The 24,268-nt window shown below is 39.2% G+C and overlaps 1 protein-coding gene across 4 annotated transcripts; it reads left to right on the top strand.

Annotated features, from left to right (window-relative positions):
* Positions 1-12,244: 12,244 nt before the first annotated feature.
* Positions 12,245-22,430, top strand: HNRNPA3 (heterogeneous nuclear ribonucleoprotein A3). 4 transcript variants are annotated; one of them, XM_047083155.1, is made up of 11 exons: positions 12,245-12,366; positions 14,509-14,631; positions 14,718-14,864; positions 14,947-15,157; positions 15,484-15,573; positions 15,657-15,749; positions 15,831-15,911; positions 16,420-16,563; positions 17,680-17,802; positions 17,898-17,969; positions 20,758-22,430. In XM_047083155.1, exons 1-10 carry the CDS (start codon positions 12,295-12,297, stop codon positions 17,948-17,950), a joined length of 1,137 nt encoding a protein of 378 aa, XP_046939111.1. In that variant the 5' UTR covers positions 12,245-12,294; the 3' UTR covers positions 17,951-17,969; positions 20,758-22,430. The 4 variants fall into 4 exon arrangements, with proteins under 4 accessions (XP_046939111.1, XP_046939112.1, XP_046939110.1 ...); XM_047083156.1 differs by lacking the exon at positions 20,758-22,430 and adding an exon at positions 18,062-20,025 and having other exon boundaries at positions 16,420-16,560; XM_047083154.1 differs by lacking the exon at positions 20,758-22,430 and adding an exon at positions 18,062-20,025.
* Positions 22,431-24,268: the final 1,838 nt, after the last annotated feature.

Below are 24,268 nucleotides of genomic sequence, written 5' to 3'. Positions count from 1 at the left end.
CTTTAGCTACTCCATGTAACAAAGCAGAGAGAGAACACCTGAATTACATGTAAGCCTGTGAAACCTACATCCTTGTTTAGTTTACATATTATTTGCTCTCTAAGAGTATGTATAATTTATATAGTGTGTAGGATTAGCAGAATCCCTTTCATATTTTGTTTCCAGGAAATAATTTAACTAAATGAAGAAATCCCAAAGCTCCATTTTAGGAAAACTGAAGTATGAAAATGTTCTTGGTGGGAAGCACATGACACTAGATCCCAGGATATTAACTAAGGCAATGATAGTAAATGGACCAGATGAACCAGAAGAAAGGGAAATACAGGGAAATGAAAATGAGCACATAAAACAAAAGGATTTAAAACGCATGTGGGAATCTAAGTAAATAAAATGAAGAGATAGGGGGATGATTGAAAAGACTGGCAGTCTTAAGTGTCTTCCATTCTTCAATCCCTCACAGAGAGTTATTTAAATGTCCTCCATCAAATATGTCTTGAGCATTACTACATTTGCAGAAACATGAAAGCATTTGTCCATTCTTCTATAAGAGAGGAGATTGCATAACTCAGGGTAATTTAATCTTCTCTACCTTCTACGTGTTCACAGCCGTATACTGATAAGATTGTAGCCAGGGCCAGAGAGATAGGTAGCAGAATAGGAAGTAGCTATTATGGTGGTGACTTATGAAAAGAGCCTCTGTCCAAAACCAATTCCTCCACTGACTTGCCTCCATGACTCAAATTCCCACCCTTGGAAAATGTTTGCTTTAGGTTAAGTATTATTGTCAGAAGAAATTTTCTTAAGACGTAGCTTTCCCTTGGGATAGCTACAATAACCCCAAGCTGTGGGATTTGTTGTCAGCAGGAGCTCAGAAGACCATGGAAGGAACGAGGTGCAGGACAGCTGGATTTCCAAATGTATGCTCTCTCAACATCTCAGACAGAAGTCTCTTGTCACTATACATATTACAAGGCATATTTAAAAAATTTTTTTTGGAGATTTATTTTCTTTATGTTTATTTATTTATTTATTGTGAGACAGAGGGAGAGAGAGAGAGAGAGAGTGTATGTGTGTGTGTGTGTGTGTGCACTTGCACACTCATGAGCTGGGGAGGGGCAGAGAGAGAAGGAGAGAATCCCAAGCAGGCTCCACACTGTCAGCACAGGGGCCCAACATGGGGCTAGGTCTCATGAACTGTGAGATCATGACCTGAGCCAAAATCAAGAATCAGATGCTTAACACACTAAGCCACCCAGGCACTCCAAGGCATATTAAAATTTTCGAATTTTGAGCAAAAGTCTATTCAAATGGGACAGTGTCCAATCTAGCAAAAAGAAAGGTGCTCCAAAGAGCTGTACAAAATGAAAGACTTTTATATTGGCAGGAGGGAGCAGACATGAGGAAGTTATACTAGGCAAAAGAATGGGTTGGTTATCACAAGGTTACCTTCCTTTAAGGGATGGGAGGGGCCTATGTTACCTAAATAGTGCTGATCAGATGATTCCGGATTGACTGGTTTAGGAGTCCATTTCTGCTTGAGTGAAACTGCGATCAAGTCTTGGATTGGTGGGAGAATTTAGCCTAAACAACTCCATTTCAGGTCTATTGTCTTATTTTTAACAACATACTTTCCTCATTTAATGTCCCATATTGCTACTGATAACTATTTCCCTTTAATTTTTTTTAAATTAGTGTTTGTTTGTTTATTTATTTATGTGATCTCTACACTCAATGTGGGGCTTCAATTCACGACCCGGGCGAGATCAAGAGTTGCACGGTCTATTTACTAAGCCAGTCAGGTGCCCTGCATATTTAATTTTAATTAATTATATTTGGGTTATATTCTCTTGACTCTTCCTACACAAACACATAGACAGTTCTTAATTTACAAACAAGTAAAATACTCACATACTAATTTCAGCCTCCTGATGCAGATAAATTCTGAAAAGCAATAGAGCTTTTGGTGAATCTTGGGCTGTGAATGTGAAAGAAGGGATGATTCCCCAGTTCAGGATGAGCCTAGGCTGGCTGACTTTAAGGACAGTCTTGCTGGCTCACATACATATCAGCCACTTTCTCCCTTTCCTCGTCCCCCAATCTTTCCACATATTGCCTAAAATTCCACCCTCTCCAGTTTGTTCTGATTAATACAATTCAAATGCACCTAAGAGAGAATTCAAGTAAACTCTTTAAGATTAGTGCCAGCCTGGGGCATCTGGCTGGCTCAGTCAATAGAGCATGTGACTTGGTTTTGAGGTTGTGAGTTCGAGCCCCAAGTTGGGTATAGAGATTACTTAAAAATAAAAAATCTTTTTTAAAAATGTTTATTTATATTTGGGAGGGGGAAAGGCAGAGAGAAAGGGAGATGGAGGGTCAAAAGCAAGCTGCATAATGACAGCAGAGAGCCATGAGATCATGACCTGAGCTGAAGTTGGACACCCAACTCACTGAGCCACAAGACGCCCCCCAAAATAAAAAATCTTAAGGGAAAAAAAAAAGACTAGTGGGGCATGACACAAAGGACATAGAAGCCAACTTTGGGGCAATTTACATATCAAAAGGAATAATGACTGCAACTGATTATAAAACATTTAATAAAAAAAACCAAGGTAATGTGACTATAGAAGAGAATGTCCTTATTTCTAGCTCATGCAGGCTAAAGTACTAAGGGAAAAGTATCATGTTTGTAATCTATTTCCAAACAAAAACAAAAAATATATGGCACATGGTCAATTGTTAAATCTAGTTGGTAGGTATAAAAGGTGATTTTCGTACGGTTCTTTCGACTTTTCTGTATTTTTTTAAATTTCTATAGGGGCACCTGGGTGGCTCAGTCAGTTAAGCATCTGACTTCGGCTCAGATTATAATCTCTCAATTTCCTGAGTTCGAGACCCACATCGGACTCTGCACTGACAGTGTGGAGCCTGCTTGGGATTCTTTCCCTCTCTTTCTGCCCCTCCCCAACCCCCCATTCTCTCTCACACACAAAATAAATAAATAAACTTTATTTTTGGAAAAGAAGGCGAGAGAGAGAGCACGAGCAGGAGCAGCACCTGATATGAGGCTTGAACTCACTGTGAAATCAAGACCTGAGCAGAAACCAAGAGCCGGATGCTTAACCAACTAAGCTATTCAGGCGCCCCCCAAAAGCCTTTAGAAAAATAAATAAAATTTCTATAATAAAAAGATACATAATAAATATATATAAACTCTACCCCCAGTTTATTTCAGTTCATGCTGGGTGGAATGTGAATTGCAGTTGGGTTGTCTCCCTTAAAGACCTGAGGCTTTCCAAATCCCTCCCATGCAGTGGAGTGCCAAATAGGCACTGTGTTGTATTGTAAGTACACTTGTGCATTTTATCTCATTTAATGCTATCTCATTTAACCCTTTAAAGAATATATCACTATTTCCACAGCTACTAAGTATTGGAAGCTGGATCTGCTGACTCAAAAGCTCACCTTCCATCTTCTTTCAACTACCTAGCATCAAATCCCACAAAAAGTCTCTTATTTTCTATATTTTATTTCTAGCCAAGGTGTTTTCTCGCTTTCCTGTATTAATGTAAGATGTGGCATCTACCACAGTTTCCTTCTTTACACCAAGTCCTACTGTCATCATGGATAAATCCAGTGTTCATGCCTAACTAACCTAATAGTCTGGTGTCACATTTCCCTGACTGTAACATTTGGCTTCCATTTGGACAATCACAAAGACTTGAAAGACAACCAAGAGCCAGGGCAGGGCTGAATGATAAGGTTCATCTCCTATGCAAGACTATTCCCTCAAGACTGGGAGAGGTGACAAGAGTTAAGAAAACTGAAGAAACAAAAATATGTTAAATAAAAAAAAAAAAAAAGGACAAGATAAAACTCCCAAAACAGACCTTAATTAACAAAGGTAAGTGCTTTACCTGATAGAGTTCAGAGCAATCCTGTAAAAATTGAAGCCTCAAAACTATCAAATGGTTTCTCCTGTCACAGTAAAAACCAAAATTCTTAACAATTTCCTACAAGTCCTTCATGATCACATCTCTTACTACCTCTGATCTTACTCCAGTTCTCTTCTCCACACTCACTCTGCTTCTACCCAAGAGCTTCCTTGCTCAAATACTCCAGACAAAAAAGAGAAAACCAGGGGCTCAAGATGGAGTCACTTGCCCCAGGACAGCAAATCAAGACTTAATTGCAGTTTCAACTTCTCCAGGAGTGGAATTTTAAGCCAATCAATCTGGAAATTTTCTGGTAGGCACCAGAGACTGTCACATGGGTCCTCTCCATCTCCCCCTAAAGGAAGATATGGTACTTTACCTAATAAAACACCTTCCCCCATATCCCCAGTCCTTCCTCCTAGGGGAAGGTCACCTTGCCAGAAACAACTCTTTTCTTTTGCTAATAACTTCTTGCCCCATCCTCCTTCCTATAAAAGCCTTCCAGTTCGTACAACTCCTCAAAAGAAGCTCCTCTACTTGCTAGGTGAGAGGCTCCCCAATTCAACCTTTAAAATTTACTCAGCTGAATTTTTCTGTTTAACAAGGGTCTCTGCACTTGCTATTTTCTATTCCTATATAATTTATTTTGTTTATTGTCTGCTCCCCTCAGTTTGAATGTAAGCTCCATAAATGTTGTCTTCTCTCTCTCTCTCTCTCTCTCTCTCTCTCTCTCTCTCTCTCTCGTGTGAGGTATCCCTAGCACCTAAAATATTTTTAGGCATATGGCTGGTGCTCAATAAATATTTGTTGAGTGAACAAATGAACCAATGAAAAGCTCACTTGTCCAATCTTAAACCAATAAATATAGCTTAGAGGTGTCATCAGCAAGGCCCCCAATGACCCCCACTACTTCACAAGAATGTTAACCTTATCTTTTACAGGCAAACAACAGGAAGAGCTCCTGCTGGCCCAGACAAGTTTGAGTTCAACCAATGACTCACCTGCACAGATGGACCTCTGCATAAGAGCCATGGAGTGTTGAACAGCTACTTCTACTTCATTAGAGGAGATAAATGTTAAAATGTCCACCCAAGGAGGAGCACAAACCTAACATCACATACCATGCATGTATAGTCATGTTTCCTAAGTATGTATGCATGACCTTATGCTCACCTCTACATAGGATGACAAAACTCTCCTTTCTGAATATTTACCCTAATCCTAAATAAAAGGAACACACTCACCCTTGCTTGGGGAGCACACTTTGGAAGTTATTCCCTGTGATTTCCTTATTTGTTGCAAATAAAGTTTCTTTTGCGTGACAACACCATTTGGTGTAGTCTTTGTAACTCACCAAGGAGCAAACTCCTTAGTTCAGTGACAAAGGGATACAATGTTCCAATTGGCCAGGCCTAAATTACATGCTGCCCCTGTGGTCAGGGATGGTATCAGTTCTTGCTGAACCATGTAGTCTGAGAATGAGAAGTGGGTAGTTCCATAGGAAAATCAGAGTGCTATTACTAGAAGGGAACTGGATGCTAGATAGGTGAAATCACAGATATTCATTCCAGAAGATGTGACAAGGGAAACACAGGGAAGTCATTTGTGAAAAACCTATTACAAAGATTTTAGCTTTTTCAAATTTCCAAGTTGGGACCTGAGAAAGAACATAATCACTGTGCATGATTCATTAATACTTCTAGTATCAAATTACCTCCTCATCCTTTAAATCACCCACCTATGGGGTGTGCCTGGTGTATGTGTGTGTATGTGCGTGTGTGTTGGGGAAGAGGGTGTGATCTATCCTATCATCTCAACACACTCATCAGAACTGGCCACTGGGAGAAGATATTGTCAAATGACAGATAGGGCAAAGGGTTAGTATCCCAAAATCTATAAAGAACTTATGAAACTCAACACCCAAAAAACAAACCATCCAGTGAAGAAATGTGCAAAAGACATGAACGGACACTTTCCCAAAGAAGACATCCAGATGGCTAACAGACACATGACAAGATGCTCAACATCGCTCATCATCGGGGAACTACAAATCAAAACCACAATGAGATACACCTCACACCTGTCAGAATGGCTAAAATTAACAACTCAGGAAATAACAGATATTGGCAAGGATGCAGAGAAAGGGGAACAGTTTTGCACTGTTGATGGGAATTGCACTGCTGCTGGTGCAGCCACTCTGGAAAACAGTATAGAGGTTCCTCAAAAAACCTGGGTGGCTCAGTCAGTTAAGCATCTGACTTCAGCTCAGGTCATGATCTCACCATTCTTGAGTTTTAGTCCCATTTTGGGTGAACTCAAGCCCTACTTCAGATGAGTTTGAGACCCACTTCAAGTAAGCACGAGCCCTGCTTCAGGTGAGTCACGCTTTTCTCTCTCTCCCTCTCTCTCTGTGTCTTTCTGCCCCTCATAGGAATCTTTTTTCTTTCTCCCTCTCTCTCTGCCCCTTGGTCACTTGTGCCCTCTCTCTCAAAAAAAAATTTTTTTTTTTTTTTTTAAATAGAGCTACCCGGGGCGCCTGGGTGGCGCAGTCGGTTAAACGTCCGGCTTCAGCCAGGTCACGATCTCGCGGTCTGTGAGTTCGAGCCCCGCGTCAGGCTCTGGGGCTGATGGCTCAGAGCCTGGAGCCTGTTTCCGATTCTGTGTCTCCCTCTCTCTCTGCCCCTCCCCCGTTCATGCTCTGTCTCTCTCTGTCCCAAAAATAAAAAAATAAACGTTGAAAAAAAAAATTAAAAAAAAAAAAATAGAGCTACCCTACAACACAGCAATTGCACTACTAGGTATATTCCAAAGGATATCAAAAATACTGATTCAAAGGGGCACATGCATCCCAATGTTTATAGCAGCACTATCAACAACAGCCAAATTATGTAAAGAGCCCAAATGTCCATCAACTGACGAATGGATAAAGAAGATGTGGTATATACACAATGGAATATTACTCAGCAATCAAAAATAATGAAATCTTGCCATTTGTAACAACATGAATGGAACTAGACTGCATTATGCTAAGGAAAATAAGTCAGTGAGAGAAAGATAAATATCATATGATTTCACTCATATGTGGAATTTAAGAAACAAAACAGATGAATAGAGGGGAAGGGAAGGAAAAATAAGATAAAAACATAGGGAGGCAAACCATAAGAGACTCTTAAATACAGAGAACAAACTGAGGGTTGCTGGAGGGTTGGGTGGGGGATGGGCTAAATGGGTGATGGGCATTAAGGAGGGCACTTGTTGGGATGAGCACTGGGTGTTATATGTAAGTGATAAATCACTAAATTCTATTCCTGAAATCATTATTACACTATATGTTAACTAACTTGGATTTCAATAAAAATTTAAAAAATTAAAAATTAAAAAAAATTGCTAAATAACAATCATTCCTCCCTCCCCCCACAAAAAAACTAAAAAACCAAAATTGACCACAACTTTAACCTCCCTGGGAAGTATATGCAAATTCCCTGAGGGTTCTCAGTATTACAAATCTTGTGTAAACAGAGGGAGAAGACAATGGAGGAAAGGACCAGAGAGGAGCTGAGAGAACCCTTAAGGGGAGAATCAACATCCTAAATAAAGACAAGGTAGGAGAACACCAAAAAGGAGGGATAGGCAGTAATACCAGTCCCTGGATTAGGGAGGTATGTTATGGATTGAATGTGTTGCCTACAAATTCATATGTTGGAACCCTAATCCCCAATGTGTTGGTAACCCCCAATGTGTTGGGAGATGGGGCCTTTAGGAGACAGTTAAGTCATTAAGGTATAGTCCTCGTGATGGGATAAATGTTCTTATAAAGAAGAAACGCAAGAGCTAGCTCTCTCTCTCTTCCAAGTGAGGACACAGCAAGAAGGCAGCCATCTGCAATCAGCAAGAGGGCTCTTACAAGAACCCACCCATACTGGCAGTCTGATAGACTTCCCAGTCTAAAACTGTGAAAAATAAATGTTTTTAATTCACTCAGTCTGTGGTATTTTGTTAAGCAGCCTAAACTAAGTCAAAGTTATGGTTATACATACACGTTCATATATTTTTAAGGCATCAATTAAGCCTAGAAGAAAATATAAATGGAGAGACACTAAGTTGTTACTGTGGTTAAATCTACGTAATAGGATTTGTAGGGGAGAGAATTTTGTGTTTTACTTTAAATACTCCTTATTTAAAAACCAAGATTTTAGGGGCGCCTGGGTGGCGCAGTCGGTTAAGCGTCCGACTTCAGCCAGGTCACGATCTCGCGGTCCGTGAGTTCAAGCCCCGCGTCGGGCTCTGGGCTGATGGCTCAGAGCCTGGAGCCTGTTTCCGATTCTGTGTCTCCCTCTCTCTCTGCCCCTCCCCCGTTCATGCTCTGTCTCTCTCTGTCCCAAAAATAAATAAACGTTGAAAAAAAAAAAATAAAAAAATAAAAACCAAGATTTTAGAGAAATAAAACTATTATCATATTCTGAATATAGTGGTGGATGATAAAGCTTATAGTATGTTACACTTCCTCCTTTCTCAGAATTACGTGTCCAAAATATTTTCATTCAATTTCCATTCTCTTTTAGTTCTGACTTTGTCATCATTTCCTGTAAATCTTGGAAAAAATCAATTCCTTGATCTGCATAACAGTTTTCTCATTCACAAAATGAGGCATGCAAGCTAGGTAGGGCTTCCCAACTACTGCACTTTGGCCTGCTGGTGTCCTGGATGTGGGTTAAGAAACTGACTTCTCCTGCAACTGGGCAATTAAGAAGGGCCAGGGAGAGCCAGAGTCCTCTGGGCCAGTACCTCTGGCTGTGAGCAGCCTTGTTTAGGTCTCTTTAGGGCAGCCTGTGCAAAGCAGTCTGGGTGTATCCTAAAGCAGCAGCAAGCACAGTGGACAACAACCAGCACTTACAGTTCTGTCGGATGTGCATGGCCAAGGAGATGCCTATCACTTGGGCATCCATATGCAAAGGACCTCACTGCCCATCAGTGACTGGAGATTTTAGAGCCAGTGCTCAAATTTGTGATCCAGATATCCAAGGGTCACAACACACAGCCTCAGGGGTGGTCTGTTAGAGGGTGAAAGAGGACAGAGTGGGGTTTCTAGTGGGCTCAACTCCAGGCAATGCCCTTCATATCTGTCTTAACATATAGTGGTTATTTCTATCCCTTTGTAACAATGTACTCTTTTTCTGGTGTCCAGGCTAGCTGTTGACAATGCATGCATGTTCTGAAAGCTAGAGTTTCAATATGGAAATCCTGATATAAAAATATACTATTGGGTTCCAAATCCATTTTCATTATCTTATGAAATTGCAATATGACATTTGTCAGTAAAAGGGTTGTTATTCTTTACATATAATTATAATTGTAAATTTTGAATGTTTGTATAAAATGGTTTTAAATATTCTATCACCCACTTATGTGATCAGAGTCCCTCACCGATAATTACTATTTGGAATATGAGAAGTTTATTATTAAGAAGTCTGGATCAGAAACTGCATAAAGCCACTTCGACCATAAAACCTAATGTCAAAATGTATTCACAGGATGATCTTTAATGATCAAGTTGATCATTAAAAAATGTGGAAAATTTTTATTTGAAAGATTTATTTTAATTTAATTTTTAATATATTCTCTAATGCATTATTACTTATTTTATAATTATTAAAGATAATGCTATGACTTTTTTACCATCAGTTAGATGCCTCCAAATCTCTTCTTTTATGTTACTAGTTTGCTGTGCAAAAATTATCCTTTTCTGTATGTGTTATGATATGAAAGATGTTGAGAGTCCCTGATATAATTTCTTTATAAAGTGCATCTGCCATCTCATCTCACCCTAGGACCTTGTCCCCTGCCTCCCACACCATATAGTTTCTTTCTCTCTTTCTCACATTTCAAAGAGTGCCAGGGCTACAGTGTACAGTGGCCAAGGTTTAAGTCTGTATCCTACAGGGTCAAGTACTCCAGCATGGATATTTGTATGAGATACTATGTGGCTCCAGGGCCGGAGGGTAAACTTAGACAAAAGCATAACAAATAGCTAATGTCGAAAAATCACTTAACAGCAAACCTGGATAAATCCAAAGAGAGGAATCCATATTTACTCAAGGACAAAAGACGTGAATGAATGTACTGACATATCATATTCTTGGATGGAAGTACTTAATAACCCATCCCCCATCATTTCTCATATGAATATAAGAATTTAATACAATTAAAAAAAGAATAATAGCAAATTATGATTATCATTACTAATTAGAACTAACTTGGTTAGCAAACACCTAGACAAACATGCCCTATGGTGAAGCCAAGTGATCAGTTTTTTTTGTTTTTTTCCTAAGTAAGCTCAATGCCCAATGTGGGGCTTGAACTCGTGACCCTGAGATCAATAGTCACATGCTGTACCGACTGAGCAGGCCAGGCGCCCCAAGTGATCAGTCTTCTTGATGACCTTTGCAGTGGCTCTTAGGTATCTTGGTGTAGACACTACCTTCCTAAGTCAAGAAGTCTTTAACTTTGTGTTTTTCTTTTTTCTAATTTTTTTTAACGTTTTATTTATTTTTGAGACAGGGAGAGACAGAGCATGAACAGGGGAGGGTCAGAGAGAGAGAGAGGGAGACACAGAATCTGAAACAGGCTCCAGGCTCTGAGCTGTCAGCACAGAGCCCGACGCGGGGCTCGAACTCACGGACCGCGAGATCATGACCTGCGCCCAAGTCGGCCGCTTAACTGACTGAGCCACCCAGGCGCCCCTTTGTGTTTTTCTAAGTACTCAGAATTGTCCAAGTTATTCATGACTATTTCACAATACTCAAACTCACAAAGCCTGATGTATTAACCAGACACTAAGGGTATATATTTTCTGAATGTCTTAACTACTTTTGTTGGCTATCAGGAGTACCTGATAAAAATACATAATGGTTTGCTTGTGATGTGGAGTCATAATAGGAAGAGGCTATTTTAGAGGGTTATTTCATCCAAGTTACATTAAGGCCTGGTGACTGGGTTCTGCCTCAGAACAGAGTACTTTTTGTTCATGCCTCCTAAATAAAACACCTGTTCCACTTGGCAGCGCTAGATAAACATCAACAAATTCTTATTCTTTGTGCTCCCTTTTCCAAACTCCAAGCCCACCATTCCCTATTTAACACAAACTGTTTTTTCAAGCGATTTATATATTTGATTAGATTTCTAATCTTTCCAAAGGAGCGCTTGCTCAATTCTAAAGTGGCTGACTGCTTCTTTACGGATCGTTACATTAAAATACCGGGCATTTCTTAGCAGGGTAGGAGACTTGCCAATTGTGGCCACTTTCATCAGTACCTTCGTTTAGACACGGATCGGTAGATTATTAATTTACAGCTCCCACAGGTGTTGGAGACTCACCTCCATTTTTCATTTAAAAAACTAAAACTAGAGCTCAGTAAGGTCGAATGATGTAAAATCACTTCACTACATAAAGGATTATTAGATCGGTTTTCTATCTGTCTCGTTCGTTATACTTTAAAATCGAGTTGGAAACATTAAGATAAAGATCACTCGCGTAAAAGAAGCCTAACTGACCACCCTTTTAGAAATCTTGTAAATCATTCCTGAAATTACGTCCACGAGAACAGCTGTTTCAGCTTTCCACGTTAACCAGTTAGAAATCTGTGGCGATAGATTTAAGTTCAGTGAGTACCTAATGAACTGACCTCGACCAGTCCTGCCTCAGCTCATTAAGGGTGAAATTTCACTAGGTCAGCCGCGTTTTGAGGCCTTTCCAAGGTGCCTATGAATCACACATGTCGGGGTCGCAGGGATACCTCACAGTGGGCATCGCAGTCACAGAATCTGGTCTCTGGCATGTGGAAACGTGCGAGGAGATGCTGAGGGGCCCACGGGGCTTTCTTGCAACCTTAAAGCACAGGTGAGAAAAGTGCGGTTTTATTCAGGCACGGGAATGAAATGAATTCGTAAGAGCAAACCGAGAAGCCTACGTGGGGGAGGGGAAAAAAGCGCGAGAAGAAAGAGAAGAGCCTTTTCTCCGGTGACGCGCGGTCACGAGGCATTCTCCCGACGTGGGCGCTCGCTATTGGCTGAGTCCCAGCTGACGTCCCCGCCTGAGCCCCGGCGCGAACGTCGGAAAAGGCGGCACCGCACTGGAAGTTGGCGAGGCGCGCGCGCTCCCGCGGACCGGCCCGCCCCCGCTCCCCGCCCGCCAACCCGCTCGTCCATTCCGTCTTCGCGCCTAGTTGCCCACGCCCCCTTCCGAACTTGCCCCTCCCCCACAGGCCGGTGGCGCGCGGAAAGCGCGTCACGTGATGACTAGCCCCGCCTCTTCCTCTCGGTCCCATATTGAACTCGAGTTGGAAGAGGCGAGTCCGGTCTCAAAATGGAGGTAAAACCGCCGCCCGGTCGCCCCCAGCCCGACTCCGGCCGTCGCCGCCGCCGCCGGGGGGAGGAGGTATTAGGGGGAGAGCGGGGGGTTGACGGGTAGTGGCCGGCGTGGGGGGCCTAGTTCGGTGGGAGCGGGGAGGCCGGGTGGACCGTGTCGACCGTCCCGCGCTCTGCGTTGAGACGGGCGGTGGGAGGGGGAGGGGAGCGGGCCTCGGAGGCCTTCTGGGGGCCCTTCGCTCCCCTTGCCTTCTCCTTCGGCTGCACAGGTGGCCCCTCGGAGGCGTTGCGTGGCTGGGGAGATGTCGGGAGAGGAGCTGGCCGGCAGGCCGCGCGGCCTCGGATCCAAGGCCGAGGGCGGCATGGCGGGCCTCGGCGGGAGCGGTTGGGAGGAGGCGGTGGGGGAGGGGAGGGGACGAGCAGTCACATCCGGGCGAGCGAGCAGCCGGGCGGCGGCCACATTGACATTGATCCGCTGCCGCGTTACGAAATGGCGCATTGGGCCGCAATGGCCGCCGCCTCGCTCCGCCGCCGGGAAAGAGCGCGGGATTGGAAGGAAGCGGGAGGAGGCGGCCCGGCAGAAAATGCCACAAACGTTCTTGGGTCTTGGGGCCTAGTGCTTTCGCTGAAGTTATGCCCGCGCGTTTCTCGTCCTTTCAGATATTTTTAAGGCGACGAGAATTTAATTCTCCTGTTTTTTTCTTCGCAGCACCCAGTTGACAATAATGAAATTTTTAAAAAGTTTGCTGCTTTAGAATACTTACTGATTTACTGTTCTTGCTAAAGTACTTAGAATTATACGTATTTTCGCGCCTTGTGGGTTGGCTGTAATGGTTTCTTTGATTTTTGTTGTAGAGGACTGCAACCACAGTTGAATTTTTCCTGTGTTTGAGATAATTTTATGCGGTTATAAGTTTTTTTTTTGGTCATCTTTGTGTTTTGTCGATTAAATGCTGTTAACCAAGATTTGAAAAGATTACGTGAATGGTGCTTTAGGCTATTAATCATTTAACATTTTTTTCTAGCATGTGACAGTCTTTTCATATTAAATGCCTTAACATCTCTACTTTGGAAGACACACGAAGACATTAGAATGTAAATGTGAGCCCCTTTATTTAAGGACTTTGGATGAATTAATTTTAATGCATGCATTAAATGGCAGTTCATGTAACTTTATTAAGGAACTAGTTAAATTGCAAAACAATTCCGTCCATATCACATCTTAATTTTTTTAAATCTCGTTTTGTTTTGTTCTCCATTCTTGTCGAACATTACATACTATATTTAACTTGTCCTTTTTGTGATCCTATGTTTTTGAAATTTTTGCCATGTGATACAAGTGCAAATACAGATTGGTTATAGAAAGCGATCAAGATAAATGGTGGGTTTCTTTTTGTAATTTTTGGAGGAAGAATTCTGGTTTAGCCTGGTATTGAGGAATACCTGTTTTAACATCTTGATTTTCTTGAAATTGATGAATTTTTAAAAGTTTACCACTAAGAACCTTTAAGTTTTTCTTCACGGTTTTGTGGTTTAAAACTAAATGCTTGAAACGTAGACTGAGGAGGGAAGACATGAAAATAAATGGCATGGATGGAATACTGCTTCTACAACACATTGGTTTCTTTTTTTTTTTTTTTAAGTTTTTTTTTTTTTTTAACGTTTATTTATTTTTGAGACTGAGAGAGACAGAGCATGAACGGGGGAGGGGCAGAGAGAGAGGGAGACACAGAATCAGAAGCAGGCTCCAGGCTCTAGGCTCTGAGCTGTCAGCACAGAGCCTGACTCGGGGCTTGAACTCACAAACCTCGAGATCATGACCTGAGCCGAAGTCAGACACTGAACCGGCTGAGCCACCCCGGCGCCCCAACACATTGGTTTCTTAAAGAATAGTTTGCCAGTAGCAACTTCTAAACTCTGTCCCCAGATACTTTTAGTTGAAGTCTAAAGTTAAGGGACTTTTGATTCTGAAGTTTTCTTGGACTTCAATGTAGTTGAAGTGATGTTGGCATTTGAAAGACTGGCTACAGAATTTTTTGGTGTTGGTACCTTTAATCAGTTGATGCGTGATCTTACTCCAATTTTTAATTAGACAAAGTGTTAATGGTACAGGAATTTGATGTGAGTTTATCATTTGTAGCAGATTAAAGCTTTGTGCACCTTAGCAATTCATCCGCTCAAAGAAATAATTAACACGTATTTGTTTTCTCAGGGCCATGATCCAAAGGAACCAGAGCAGTTGAGAAAACTGTTTATTGGTGGTTTGAGCTTTGAAACTACAGATGATAGTTTAAGAGAACATTTTGAAAAATGGGGCACACTTACAGATTGTGTGGTAAGTTAACAGAGCAAAAAAAGGTTGTTAAGGGGTGTGGGACCTGTACAGATGTATTTCAGTACTTTAAAACTTCTGTTTTATAGGTGATGAGAGACCCCCAAACAAAACGTTCCAGGGGTTTTGGTTTTGTGACTTACTCTTGTGTGGAGGAGGTGGATGCAGCAATGTGTGCTCGACCACACAAGGTTGATGGGCGTGTAGTGGAACCAAAGAGAGCTGTTTCTAGAGAGGTATTTTGATATTATGCTGCATAATGTGCGAAATTGTTGAAGAATTTGAATTTGGTTTTTGACATGTATTTTTTATACGTAGGATTCTGTAAAGCCTGGTGCCCATCTAACTGTGAAGAAAATTTTTGTCGGTGGTATTAAAGAAGATACAGAAGAATATAATTTGAGAGACTACTTTGAAAAGTATGGCAAGATTGAAACCATAGAAGTTATGGAGGACAGGCAGAGTGGAAAAAAGAGAGGATTTGCTTTTGTAACTTTTGATGATCATGATACAGTTGATAAAATTGTTGGTAAGTAGGAATTTATTGGAGCTTGAATGAGAAAACAAAAGGTTCCTTTGTGCTATGCTAGATTTGCCAGACTGCTTATCGTTTTGTATTGTGTTTCATAGCATATAAAGCATATGGTTCAGTTTTCATAAATGACTACACCTGTGTAACCAGCATCCGGATCAAGAAATAAACCTTATTTATTGTTCCAGAACACTCCCTCATTCCCATTCAGTCACTACCTTCTTGATGATATTTTAATGAGTTTTAAAAAGGCTATCATTTATATGTGCTTTTCCAAACATCAAATAACTTCTGTTTGTTTGTTTGATTAAAAAAAAATTTAGTTCAGAAATACCACACTATTAATGGGCATAATTGTGAAGTGAAAAAGGCCCTTTCTAAACAAGAAATGCAGTCTGCTGGATCGCAAAGAGGTGAGTAGAACAATGTATATATACACAATAGAAGTGAGTGGTGTTTGTAAGGTTTTTAAAGATCTTCCTTGCCCGTGTTAAAGGTCGTGGAGGTGGATCTGGCAACTTTATGGGTCGTGGAGGAAACTTTGGAGGTGGTGGTAACTTTGGCCGCGGTGGAAACTTTGGTGGAAGAGGTAAGATAGTTATCTTTTAATGTGTCTACCTAAAATTTGCTAAGTGGAGTATTTATTTTTAATTCATAACCTTTTCCTCAGGAGGCTATGGTGGTGGAGGTGGTGGCAGCAGAGGTAGTTATGGAGGAGGTGATGGTGGATATAATGGATTTGGAGGTGATGGTAAGTTTTTAACTGTTTGATGTTTTGACTTTATGTACTTTATTGGTAGTTAAGCATTTGTTTATATTCTGAGTTTTAGTGAAAACTTCCATGGCTTATTACAAAGTGATTTTTTATAACTAATGACGTGAAAGACCAGATCCCCCCCCCCCCTAATTTTTAACATCAGCTAGTTCTCTTTGGTTAATAATGTTTATTGTACTAGCAGTTGAGCCAGACTGTGTCAGTGGATATTGTTCACTATTTTCTTCAGTGAACTTTAACTTCAAAAAAGTAGAACAATTTTGTTTTTAGTATGAAAAAGATATTTAAGCTTTTATCTTCATTCTCAGTAGCCTAGGTTTCTGATGCTGTGTTAATGAGGTATTACCAGCCTTTAGAGTGTTAAGTCATTGGTTTATTTTTCAGTTGGTTGGTGGTGATATAAATGTAGTTCAATAATTTGACTCTGTACGTTTGTGGGTTTTTTTGTGACTCTTTTTTTTTTTTTTTTTTTTTTTTTTTTTAGGTGGCAACTATGGTGGTGGTCCTGGTTATAGTAGTAGAGGAGGCTATGGTGGCGGTGGACCAGGATATGGAAACCAAGGAGGTGGATATGGTGGCGGTGGTGGAGGATATGATGGTTACAATGAAGGAGGAAATTTTGGAGGTGGTAAGCTTTTACTTGTTTTAAATATTCCATACCATTTATAGGTCGTTACAGATGTCTTAAAAAAATGTTAAAATGTAGCATTTAGTCAAATCATAATATTAGAAAATACTCAAATGATGGGTGATGAAACCAAATTTTTTTGCTGGCTACTTAGCAAATTGGTAAAATGTGTTCAACTGTTATGTAATCGAAATGGACATATTTTTAGTAATTGCCAGAATTAACTTAATTCTAGGCACTTTAAAATTGGGCAAATGGGAACTGCAAATTAAATACAGACACGTTGAAAACTCAGTTGTCATCTAGGGTTTAGGTGACAGGAGTATTTTGAATTTTGATGTCAGGTACTTTTCAGATAATCCAGTTTCATCATTATTCCATGATACTGTAGATGAAGAGCTTTGTTACGAATACATTGAGTTTTGTTGGGATGTTAATATGTCAACAACAGAAGGTTTTTAAGTTTTTGTCATTTTAAATTATTTAATTTTTAAGTAAGCTCTGTGCTCAGTGTGGGGCTTGGACTCAAAACCCCAAGATCAACGGTTGCATGCTCTACCCACTGGGCCAGCCAGGTGCCCCTTGAAGATTTTTTTTTTAACTTTAGAGAGTGGGGGAGGGGCAGAGAGCAAGGGAGAGAATCTCCATGCTGGAAGCGTGGAACCCCATGTGGGGCTCTGTCTCAGGACCATAAGATCATGACCTGAGCTGAGATCAAGAGTCAGACACTTACCTGATTGAGCCACGCTTCTTTTTTGAGTAGCTCACTTAGAGTATGTTTTTGTCATTGATATAAAAGTTGTACTACATTAGAATTAGAGTGAATCAAGCACATTTCTGATGGTGTTAGTAGTATGAAGGCAAGAACATGAACTGGGGCATAACATCTGATGCGGACATAGGAGCTCTCCTGGACCATCTTCACTGATTCCTCCTCTCCTACTTATGCCTGAGGTCTGCTAGTGGGCCTCTGTTGGTAGAGTTGGTAGCTCTATAAACTGCAAATGGGTTGCATTTTAAGTGTTCCCAAGTGTGCTGTCACAAGAATGGGTACATACGTTAAAAGAGGAAAATAATTGTATAGGTCAACCACCAACAAAACTTTTGTGATTTCAGGTAACTATGGTGGTGGTGGGAACTATAATGATTTTGGAAATTATAGTGGACAACAGCAATCAAATTATGGACCCATGAAAGGGGGCAGTTTTGGTGGAAGAAGCTCGGGCAGTCCCTATGGTGGTAAGTACTTTTTTATTTTTCTGGTTAAGTTTTCCATAGACTTCTTAATTTAAAAACATACACAGATTTTTAAAACAAAACTTGTGTATTTCTAGGTGGTTATGGATCTGGTGGTGGAAGTGGTGGATATGGTAGCAGAAGGTTCTAAAAATTTTCAGAAGAAAAGGGTAGGTATCTTTAAATTTTTATCATGATGATAAAGAATATGTGGAACTGTTCACTGAGTGTAATAATTTTTTTATCCTGTATTATTCAACAGGCTACAGTTCTTAGCAGGAGAGAGAGCGAGGAGTTGTCAGGAAAGCTGCAGGTTACTTTGAGACAGTCGTCCCAAATGCATTAGAGGAACTGTAAAAATCTGCCACAGAAGGAACGATGATCCATAGTCAGAAAAGTTACTGCAGCTTAAACAGGAAACCCTTCTTGTTCAGGACTGTCATAGCCACAGTTTGCAAAAAGTGCAGCTATTGATTAATGCAATGTAGTGTCAATTAGATGTACATTCCTGAGGTCTTTTATCTGTTGTAGCTTTGTCTTTTTCTTTTTCTTTTCATTACATCAGGTATATTGCCCTGTAAATTGTGGTAGTGGTACCAGGAATAAAAAATTAAGGAATTTTTAACTTTTCAATATTTGTGTAGTTCAGTTTTTCTACATTTTAGTACAGAAACTTTAACAAAATGCAGTTTTGAAGGTGTTTCCTTGTGAGTTAACAAGTAAAGAAGATCATTGTTAATTACTATTTTGTATGAATTTTGCTAAAGTTAACTGTAAAGAAACACCTGCTGACTTGCAGTTTAAGGGGAATCTATTCTCTGCATTTCCAAACCATGAAATGAATGGGCTCTGACATGTGGAGAGAATAGATATTTGTATGTTTGCAATGTGTGTTTTAGATAAATAGAATTGGGTATTTAAATTAGCATATTTGTGAATTTAATAGCATTAAGATTTACCTTCAAATGAAAAATCTCAAAATTCCTATTTGGTTTTTGTGCATTTTATTTCAAAATGTAATCATATGATTTTAGTGTGTTAGCTTTGCTGAGAGTCCTAGCTGTGTTTAGAACATCTCCATTCTACATTCACCATGGTCACATGTGAACTGCCATAGTTTTATTTGGGTGTAAAGAATGTCTACTGCCCTCTGTTTAAATTCTGGAAAGGGGTAGTGGATGTTTTCCCTTTCCCTTAAAAACCATTCTTAAAAATTTTTCAAAATAACAGGACCACTAAGCCTGCTGTATCTGAGCAAATTAGTGGCTACTCTTATTTTCCCTTTTTAAAGCACAAGAGGCCCATAAGTCTTCAGTTATTTTCCTTGGTTTAATATATATCTATTTTTTTGATACAAGCTTTCAGAAGCAAGAGAATAAAAATCATGCATTGTTGAACCCTTAACTGGCTGGCATGCTTTCCTGTGTGTACCCTCTGTATTCTGCTGGATAAAACCAAGGACAGTCTAGATAAAATCATCCCAAATGACTTCCTACAGTAGAAGTGTAGCATAGTTGCTTAGTACAAGCTTCTCACTTCCCAGAGACCCAAATTCAAATTTGAATAGTCTGAGTTTTTGCTCACTTTAAAAATCCACAAGAACACACTGTTATTCCATATGTATGTTTGAACATATAAATCATGTTGGTATGAGTTAACAGTTTGGTTTGGAAGACCCTGGTTGAGAAGAGTTTTAGATAAGGTCGTAAATATAAAAACCAATGTCTACTGTTGTGCGCCAGCTAGTGCTTACAATTTCATTCGAGCCCTGAGTATGTGCTCTGCTGTTACTCTTTCTTTGGCAGTTGAACGTTGAATTCGAGATTATTTTTGTTTTCAGAAGTACTAAGCAAAACAAGCAATAAAAAGGGGAATGGGGCGTGCTAGTGTTTGAATATGCTCTCTTGTTGCTCTAATTCTGTGCCTCTGTGCATTATTAATATTTGGATGCATGCAATGCCAGCATGGAAATCGGTCTTCACAGATACTGCAGTTTTCCAGAAAACACTCACAAACCAATAAATGTAACAGACAACATTCCATTTGTTAACGGACATATGTGAATAAGCAGCGTAGAAAATAGGCTAATATTAGAAAATGGTTAAGTCTTTAACAACTTCAAATGTGGTTATATAAATGGACACTGTCAATGTTCATAATTTAAACCTGGGTACCTGGTCAAAGTAATGCTTGGGAAACATTTTATTAAAATTGAGCTAAATTGTCTCAAGTTCTTTTATTCATATAATAAAGGTTGAAGGAATGGGGGAGATTGACATTTCCTGTTTCTATGTTTGTGAAAATGTTTGACACAACCTTGACAGTATCCTTTAATGGCATCTGAGGTTAATTGTACTGTTAACAAACTTTCTGTGTTCTGGAACTAGTTTAATAGTGAAAATATTTTCAGTAAGTTAATGTTTGCAACCTATAAGCAGGTGAAATCTGTGTATGTGACCTGTTTATAAGTTGTATTAGCTTAGTTCTTGTGAACAGTGTGGAAAAGTAAGCCATGAGGAGAGCGATTTAACCAGCTTTAAAGGACCTAAGATGTGCATTTTAAGCACAGTGTGGATCAAAGGAGACTCACTAAGACAGGACTTCAGCAGCCTTTTGAGTATGGACAAGTCAGCATAAATAAAGAATGACAAGGCAGCAGCAAGAGCTTCAACTACAGAGAAGTGAAGGCATAAGATACTATGGTGATAGTGAGCAACTTTCCAAAAGCTAGTTAAATCTGCTTATTACAACTGAAATATCGAAGAAAGTCTAGCAGGAAGGAGCTCTTCGCCTTTTGGAACATCACAATGAGAGATAGTTGCCACAGTCACTAGGTCTAGCATTTAGACCTGCAAGGAAGGGCAATAAGCATTAGGTAAGGCTTGAATTTGAATTTTTTCACTAATTAAAGAGTAATTTTTTGTAAAGCAAGGTAAGAGTAATCTTTTTGATTTGCAGGTTGAATGAGAACCCTACTTGCCTAAATGAGGAATGTCTTTCCTACCATCTTATATACGAAGGTTTCTGGCTGGGTAAGGTTTGTAGCTCACAGTAAAAGCTCATGACACCATTTGTTTCCCTACAAACTTATATGACATATTTTGAAACTATTAGGTACATTGGCAAAATTACTCAGCTGAATACTTTATTTCAGAACCAGATCCAACATTTTAGAACCACATCCAACAAACACATTTTAAACAGTTTCAGGCCCTGCAACAGCCATGAATATTTATCTTGAGTCAGATGTGGCCCCATATATACAATTCATTGTTGGTGTGTTTAGGGTAAAGTTGATTTTTGATGAGTAACCTTAAATTTTGTGAAGTTTTGTAATAAGCATGACACTTGTAACAGAAGCATTAAGCTGCTAATCCTTATTCCATGAAAAACACCTTAGAATGAACTTTCAAAATTGTCAGGTGATAGAAGAATGGTCTTCATTCAAGTGGCCTCATAAAGTTCTCTTGCATATAAATCCAGGGAATTACTTGAACTAATAGGATACATTTTGGTTCTTTTGTGTTTTAATCAGTTAACCAGAAGTAGTGGGGGACCTAATTACGCTAATACTCCCTTAAAAGATTTCCCAAAGAGTAATTAAAATATTAATTACTGTTTAAATCAGTTGCTGATCATTCATAAGGGCTATTATCACTGTCCCAAAGGGCTTATTAAAAATTTGAGAATTTGAGGGGTGCTTGGCTGGCTCAGTTTGTATAGCATGCAACTCTTGATCATGGGGTCATGGGTGAGTTCAAGCCTCATGTTGGACTTAACAACTTCAGAAAAATTGAGATTTGATGTTTATGTACTTGAAAAAAACTTGGGGGACAGGCTTTTAAAACAGTTTCTAAATTACAAAGTTAATACATAGGTGTAGTTTTAGTTTATTCTCAAAATGGTTGGCTCTGTTTCCTCCAACTAAATCAGGACTAAATTTCCACACATCATCATAAAAATGAAGTGTTGAAGAAGATAATAGTCTTTTAATGATAAATTTTCTTTTAGTGTGAAGCAAATTAACCAAGATAGGTAATATTCTTTACAGTCCATCTCCTTTCTTTTGAAATAAAATGATTTTATTTAAATGTAGTTCCACTGTCATTTCTGAAAAATGTGCTCTTTAGTCATAGCACCAGTAAGCCAAATAAGGAAGTTCTAGAAGGGGGAAAATGGTTGAGCCAGGCTTTTTAACAGATTTTGTCAAACCAACTTACAGGTTATTGCTTCCCACACTACATTAAAAAAAAAAAATGCCTGATAGACACTCAAGTTCTAAAAAAGAAAATTTGGTACTAAAGATCATTTGTTAAGGAACTGAACGGTTGGAATAGGCTTGGTTTTAAGAGTTCTGGTATGTCACAACTTGAAACATTTCTAATGAAGGGACAGTATCGGAGTTCCAATAATTGAATGTCACAAATAGTTGAATAAGCAAGTTAATGGCAGGGGTAATGAAAGGATTGTTAGCCTATATAATACTCAAGATTACTTTTAAATTTCAATGTTTTATCCTGATTTTTAAGACTTAAGAGGTGGTCTGTAATGGATTCAAATGTTTCATTTGTAGTATTAATGAAATGTTTACAGAAAGATAACTTTTTCATTAAAATATTTTTAGAAATGTGTGTGTTGTTTTGTTGCTTTCCAGTGTTTGTGTGATTTAAACACTCCAGGTGAATATTACATACTTTATTAGTAATAAAATAATGGGAAACTTGAAATGAGCCTTTACATAGCAGTTCAAGGTTATGGATTCTATTCAGTGGGAAACATACATGACACTGGAAATGGGGACAGAAAATGAACTGAAAGCCTGTTGCTTAAGGATTTAAGTCTTGAATACCAGTGTATGAGATGCTTGAGTGGTAAATGAGGAATCTGAACTTAAAAAAAAAAAAAAACGCAGTTAAGGTTACTTAAATGACTGAAAAGATAGGAAAGATGAAGGAGTTTCAGCTGTTGGATGCATTGGGTTTCAGTGGATTGGTTGAGTATTCTGTGGTGTGAGGGTGGACTGGGAGAAAACAGGAAATTCAGCCAGACTGGAATACTGCATTTTTATCCAAATAAAGGTGGTAATAGTCCTCTGTTAAAGCAAGAACTTTGGTGGGTAGAGTTTTAAGAATTGTGACTTTTAGGGAAACTTTGTAGCACAAATATTTGGATTCTTAGCATTAGTAGCTATTAAGAACATGTTGAATAGGAGTTGTAGCCATGTAAGGAATTCTAGCTGTTAGAATTGCAACGCGTTTTGCTTGGGTTTGGTTTCAACACTGGTTTTCGTGGTATGTGCAGTGGTCTTAACTCTGCAGCAGTAAGTACCTTATAATTCCAGTAGAACACTTTATATAAAGACGACTGGTAATGGCAAGGGTGCATTGAACTGCATTCTAGAGGTTAAGTGGGTACTATGCTGAAAGCTAGCTAGGAAATAGGAATTTGCCCAGGATACTCAACTTCTAAGATTTATTGATGTGTTAAATACAACGGTACTGGCAGCTTTAAAATACTTGGAAATATGAAATGGTTAGGTTTTAGCATATCCATGTATATAGCCATAATATGTTAAAAGGGCCTATAATGACAAAAGATGAATTCTGTGAAATGTTAACTAGTTTGGAAGTTAAAATACAGGTAATTTTCACTTTAGAATACACTGTTAGTCTATACATTGTTGATAGAAATGTTGAGTAAACTATAAGTACTTATTGAAAAGAACTCTGATAGGTGGTCTATTTGGATTTAATCTTTTGTCTTCTCTTTAGTAGATACTAGAATAATGCAATTAGATTTTTGTTTATATCAAGTTTAAGTCAGTACAGTATTTAAATACAGAACTTAAGCTGTTTTGTGAGCTTGGGCAAGTTATTTGGGGTTTCTTTATGCATGCTACCCATTGGCAGTTTGATGCCAACACAGACCCTAGGAATCTTGGTTTCATATGCATTAAGTACGTAGAATTAAACATTACATTGAAAATAGTAATCAAAGTTTTGTTTAGTAATACATGCTTTAAGTATCAAATGAGGCTAGGAGGGTCTGACTTCTGACTTTGAAGTTATGTATGAATGGCATTTAGAAATAACAGTAACCTGATAATGTTTAACTGACAGTTTACTGTTAATGCTATTGTGGATTGTCATCTGTAGTGTTGAAGGAAATACTAAATTCATTAACTGTTAGTGAAAAGAAGTAACTTTCTCCATGAAAACTCAAACTTAAATTCTATACAGATTAGGAGCTGTTTTTACCTAATAACTTGTGTAAAGTGGAGATGATACCCACCCTCTTTCTCATTGAGTCTGGAGGTTGAATCTGATGCTGGGTTTAAGGAACTTAACCTAGCATCTGGTCCACGGTCTCTAAAGATATTTGGGGTAATTACGGGTGCTTTCTTACTATCCTGAAGAATACTTAATATTTTAACGGGTTACAATAAAGTTAATTATGCCAATGTCCTACA

This window comes from Lynx rufus, unplaced genomic scaffold (assembly GCF_022079265.1).
Source record: "Lynx rufus isolate CCGP_SWC_20201006 ecotype Redwood Valley unplaced genomic scaffold, mLynRuf1.p SCAF_2, whole genome shotgun sequence".
NCBI classification, from domain to species: domain Eukaryota; kingdom Metazoa; phylum Chordata; class Mammalia; order Carnivora; family Felidae; genus Lynx; species Lynx rufus.
The sequence above is the reverse complement of the archived record's forward strand: the minus strand, read 5'-3'. Positions and strand labels throughout refer to the sequence as shown.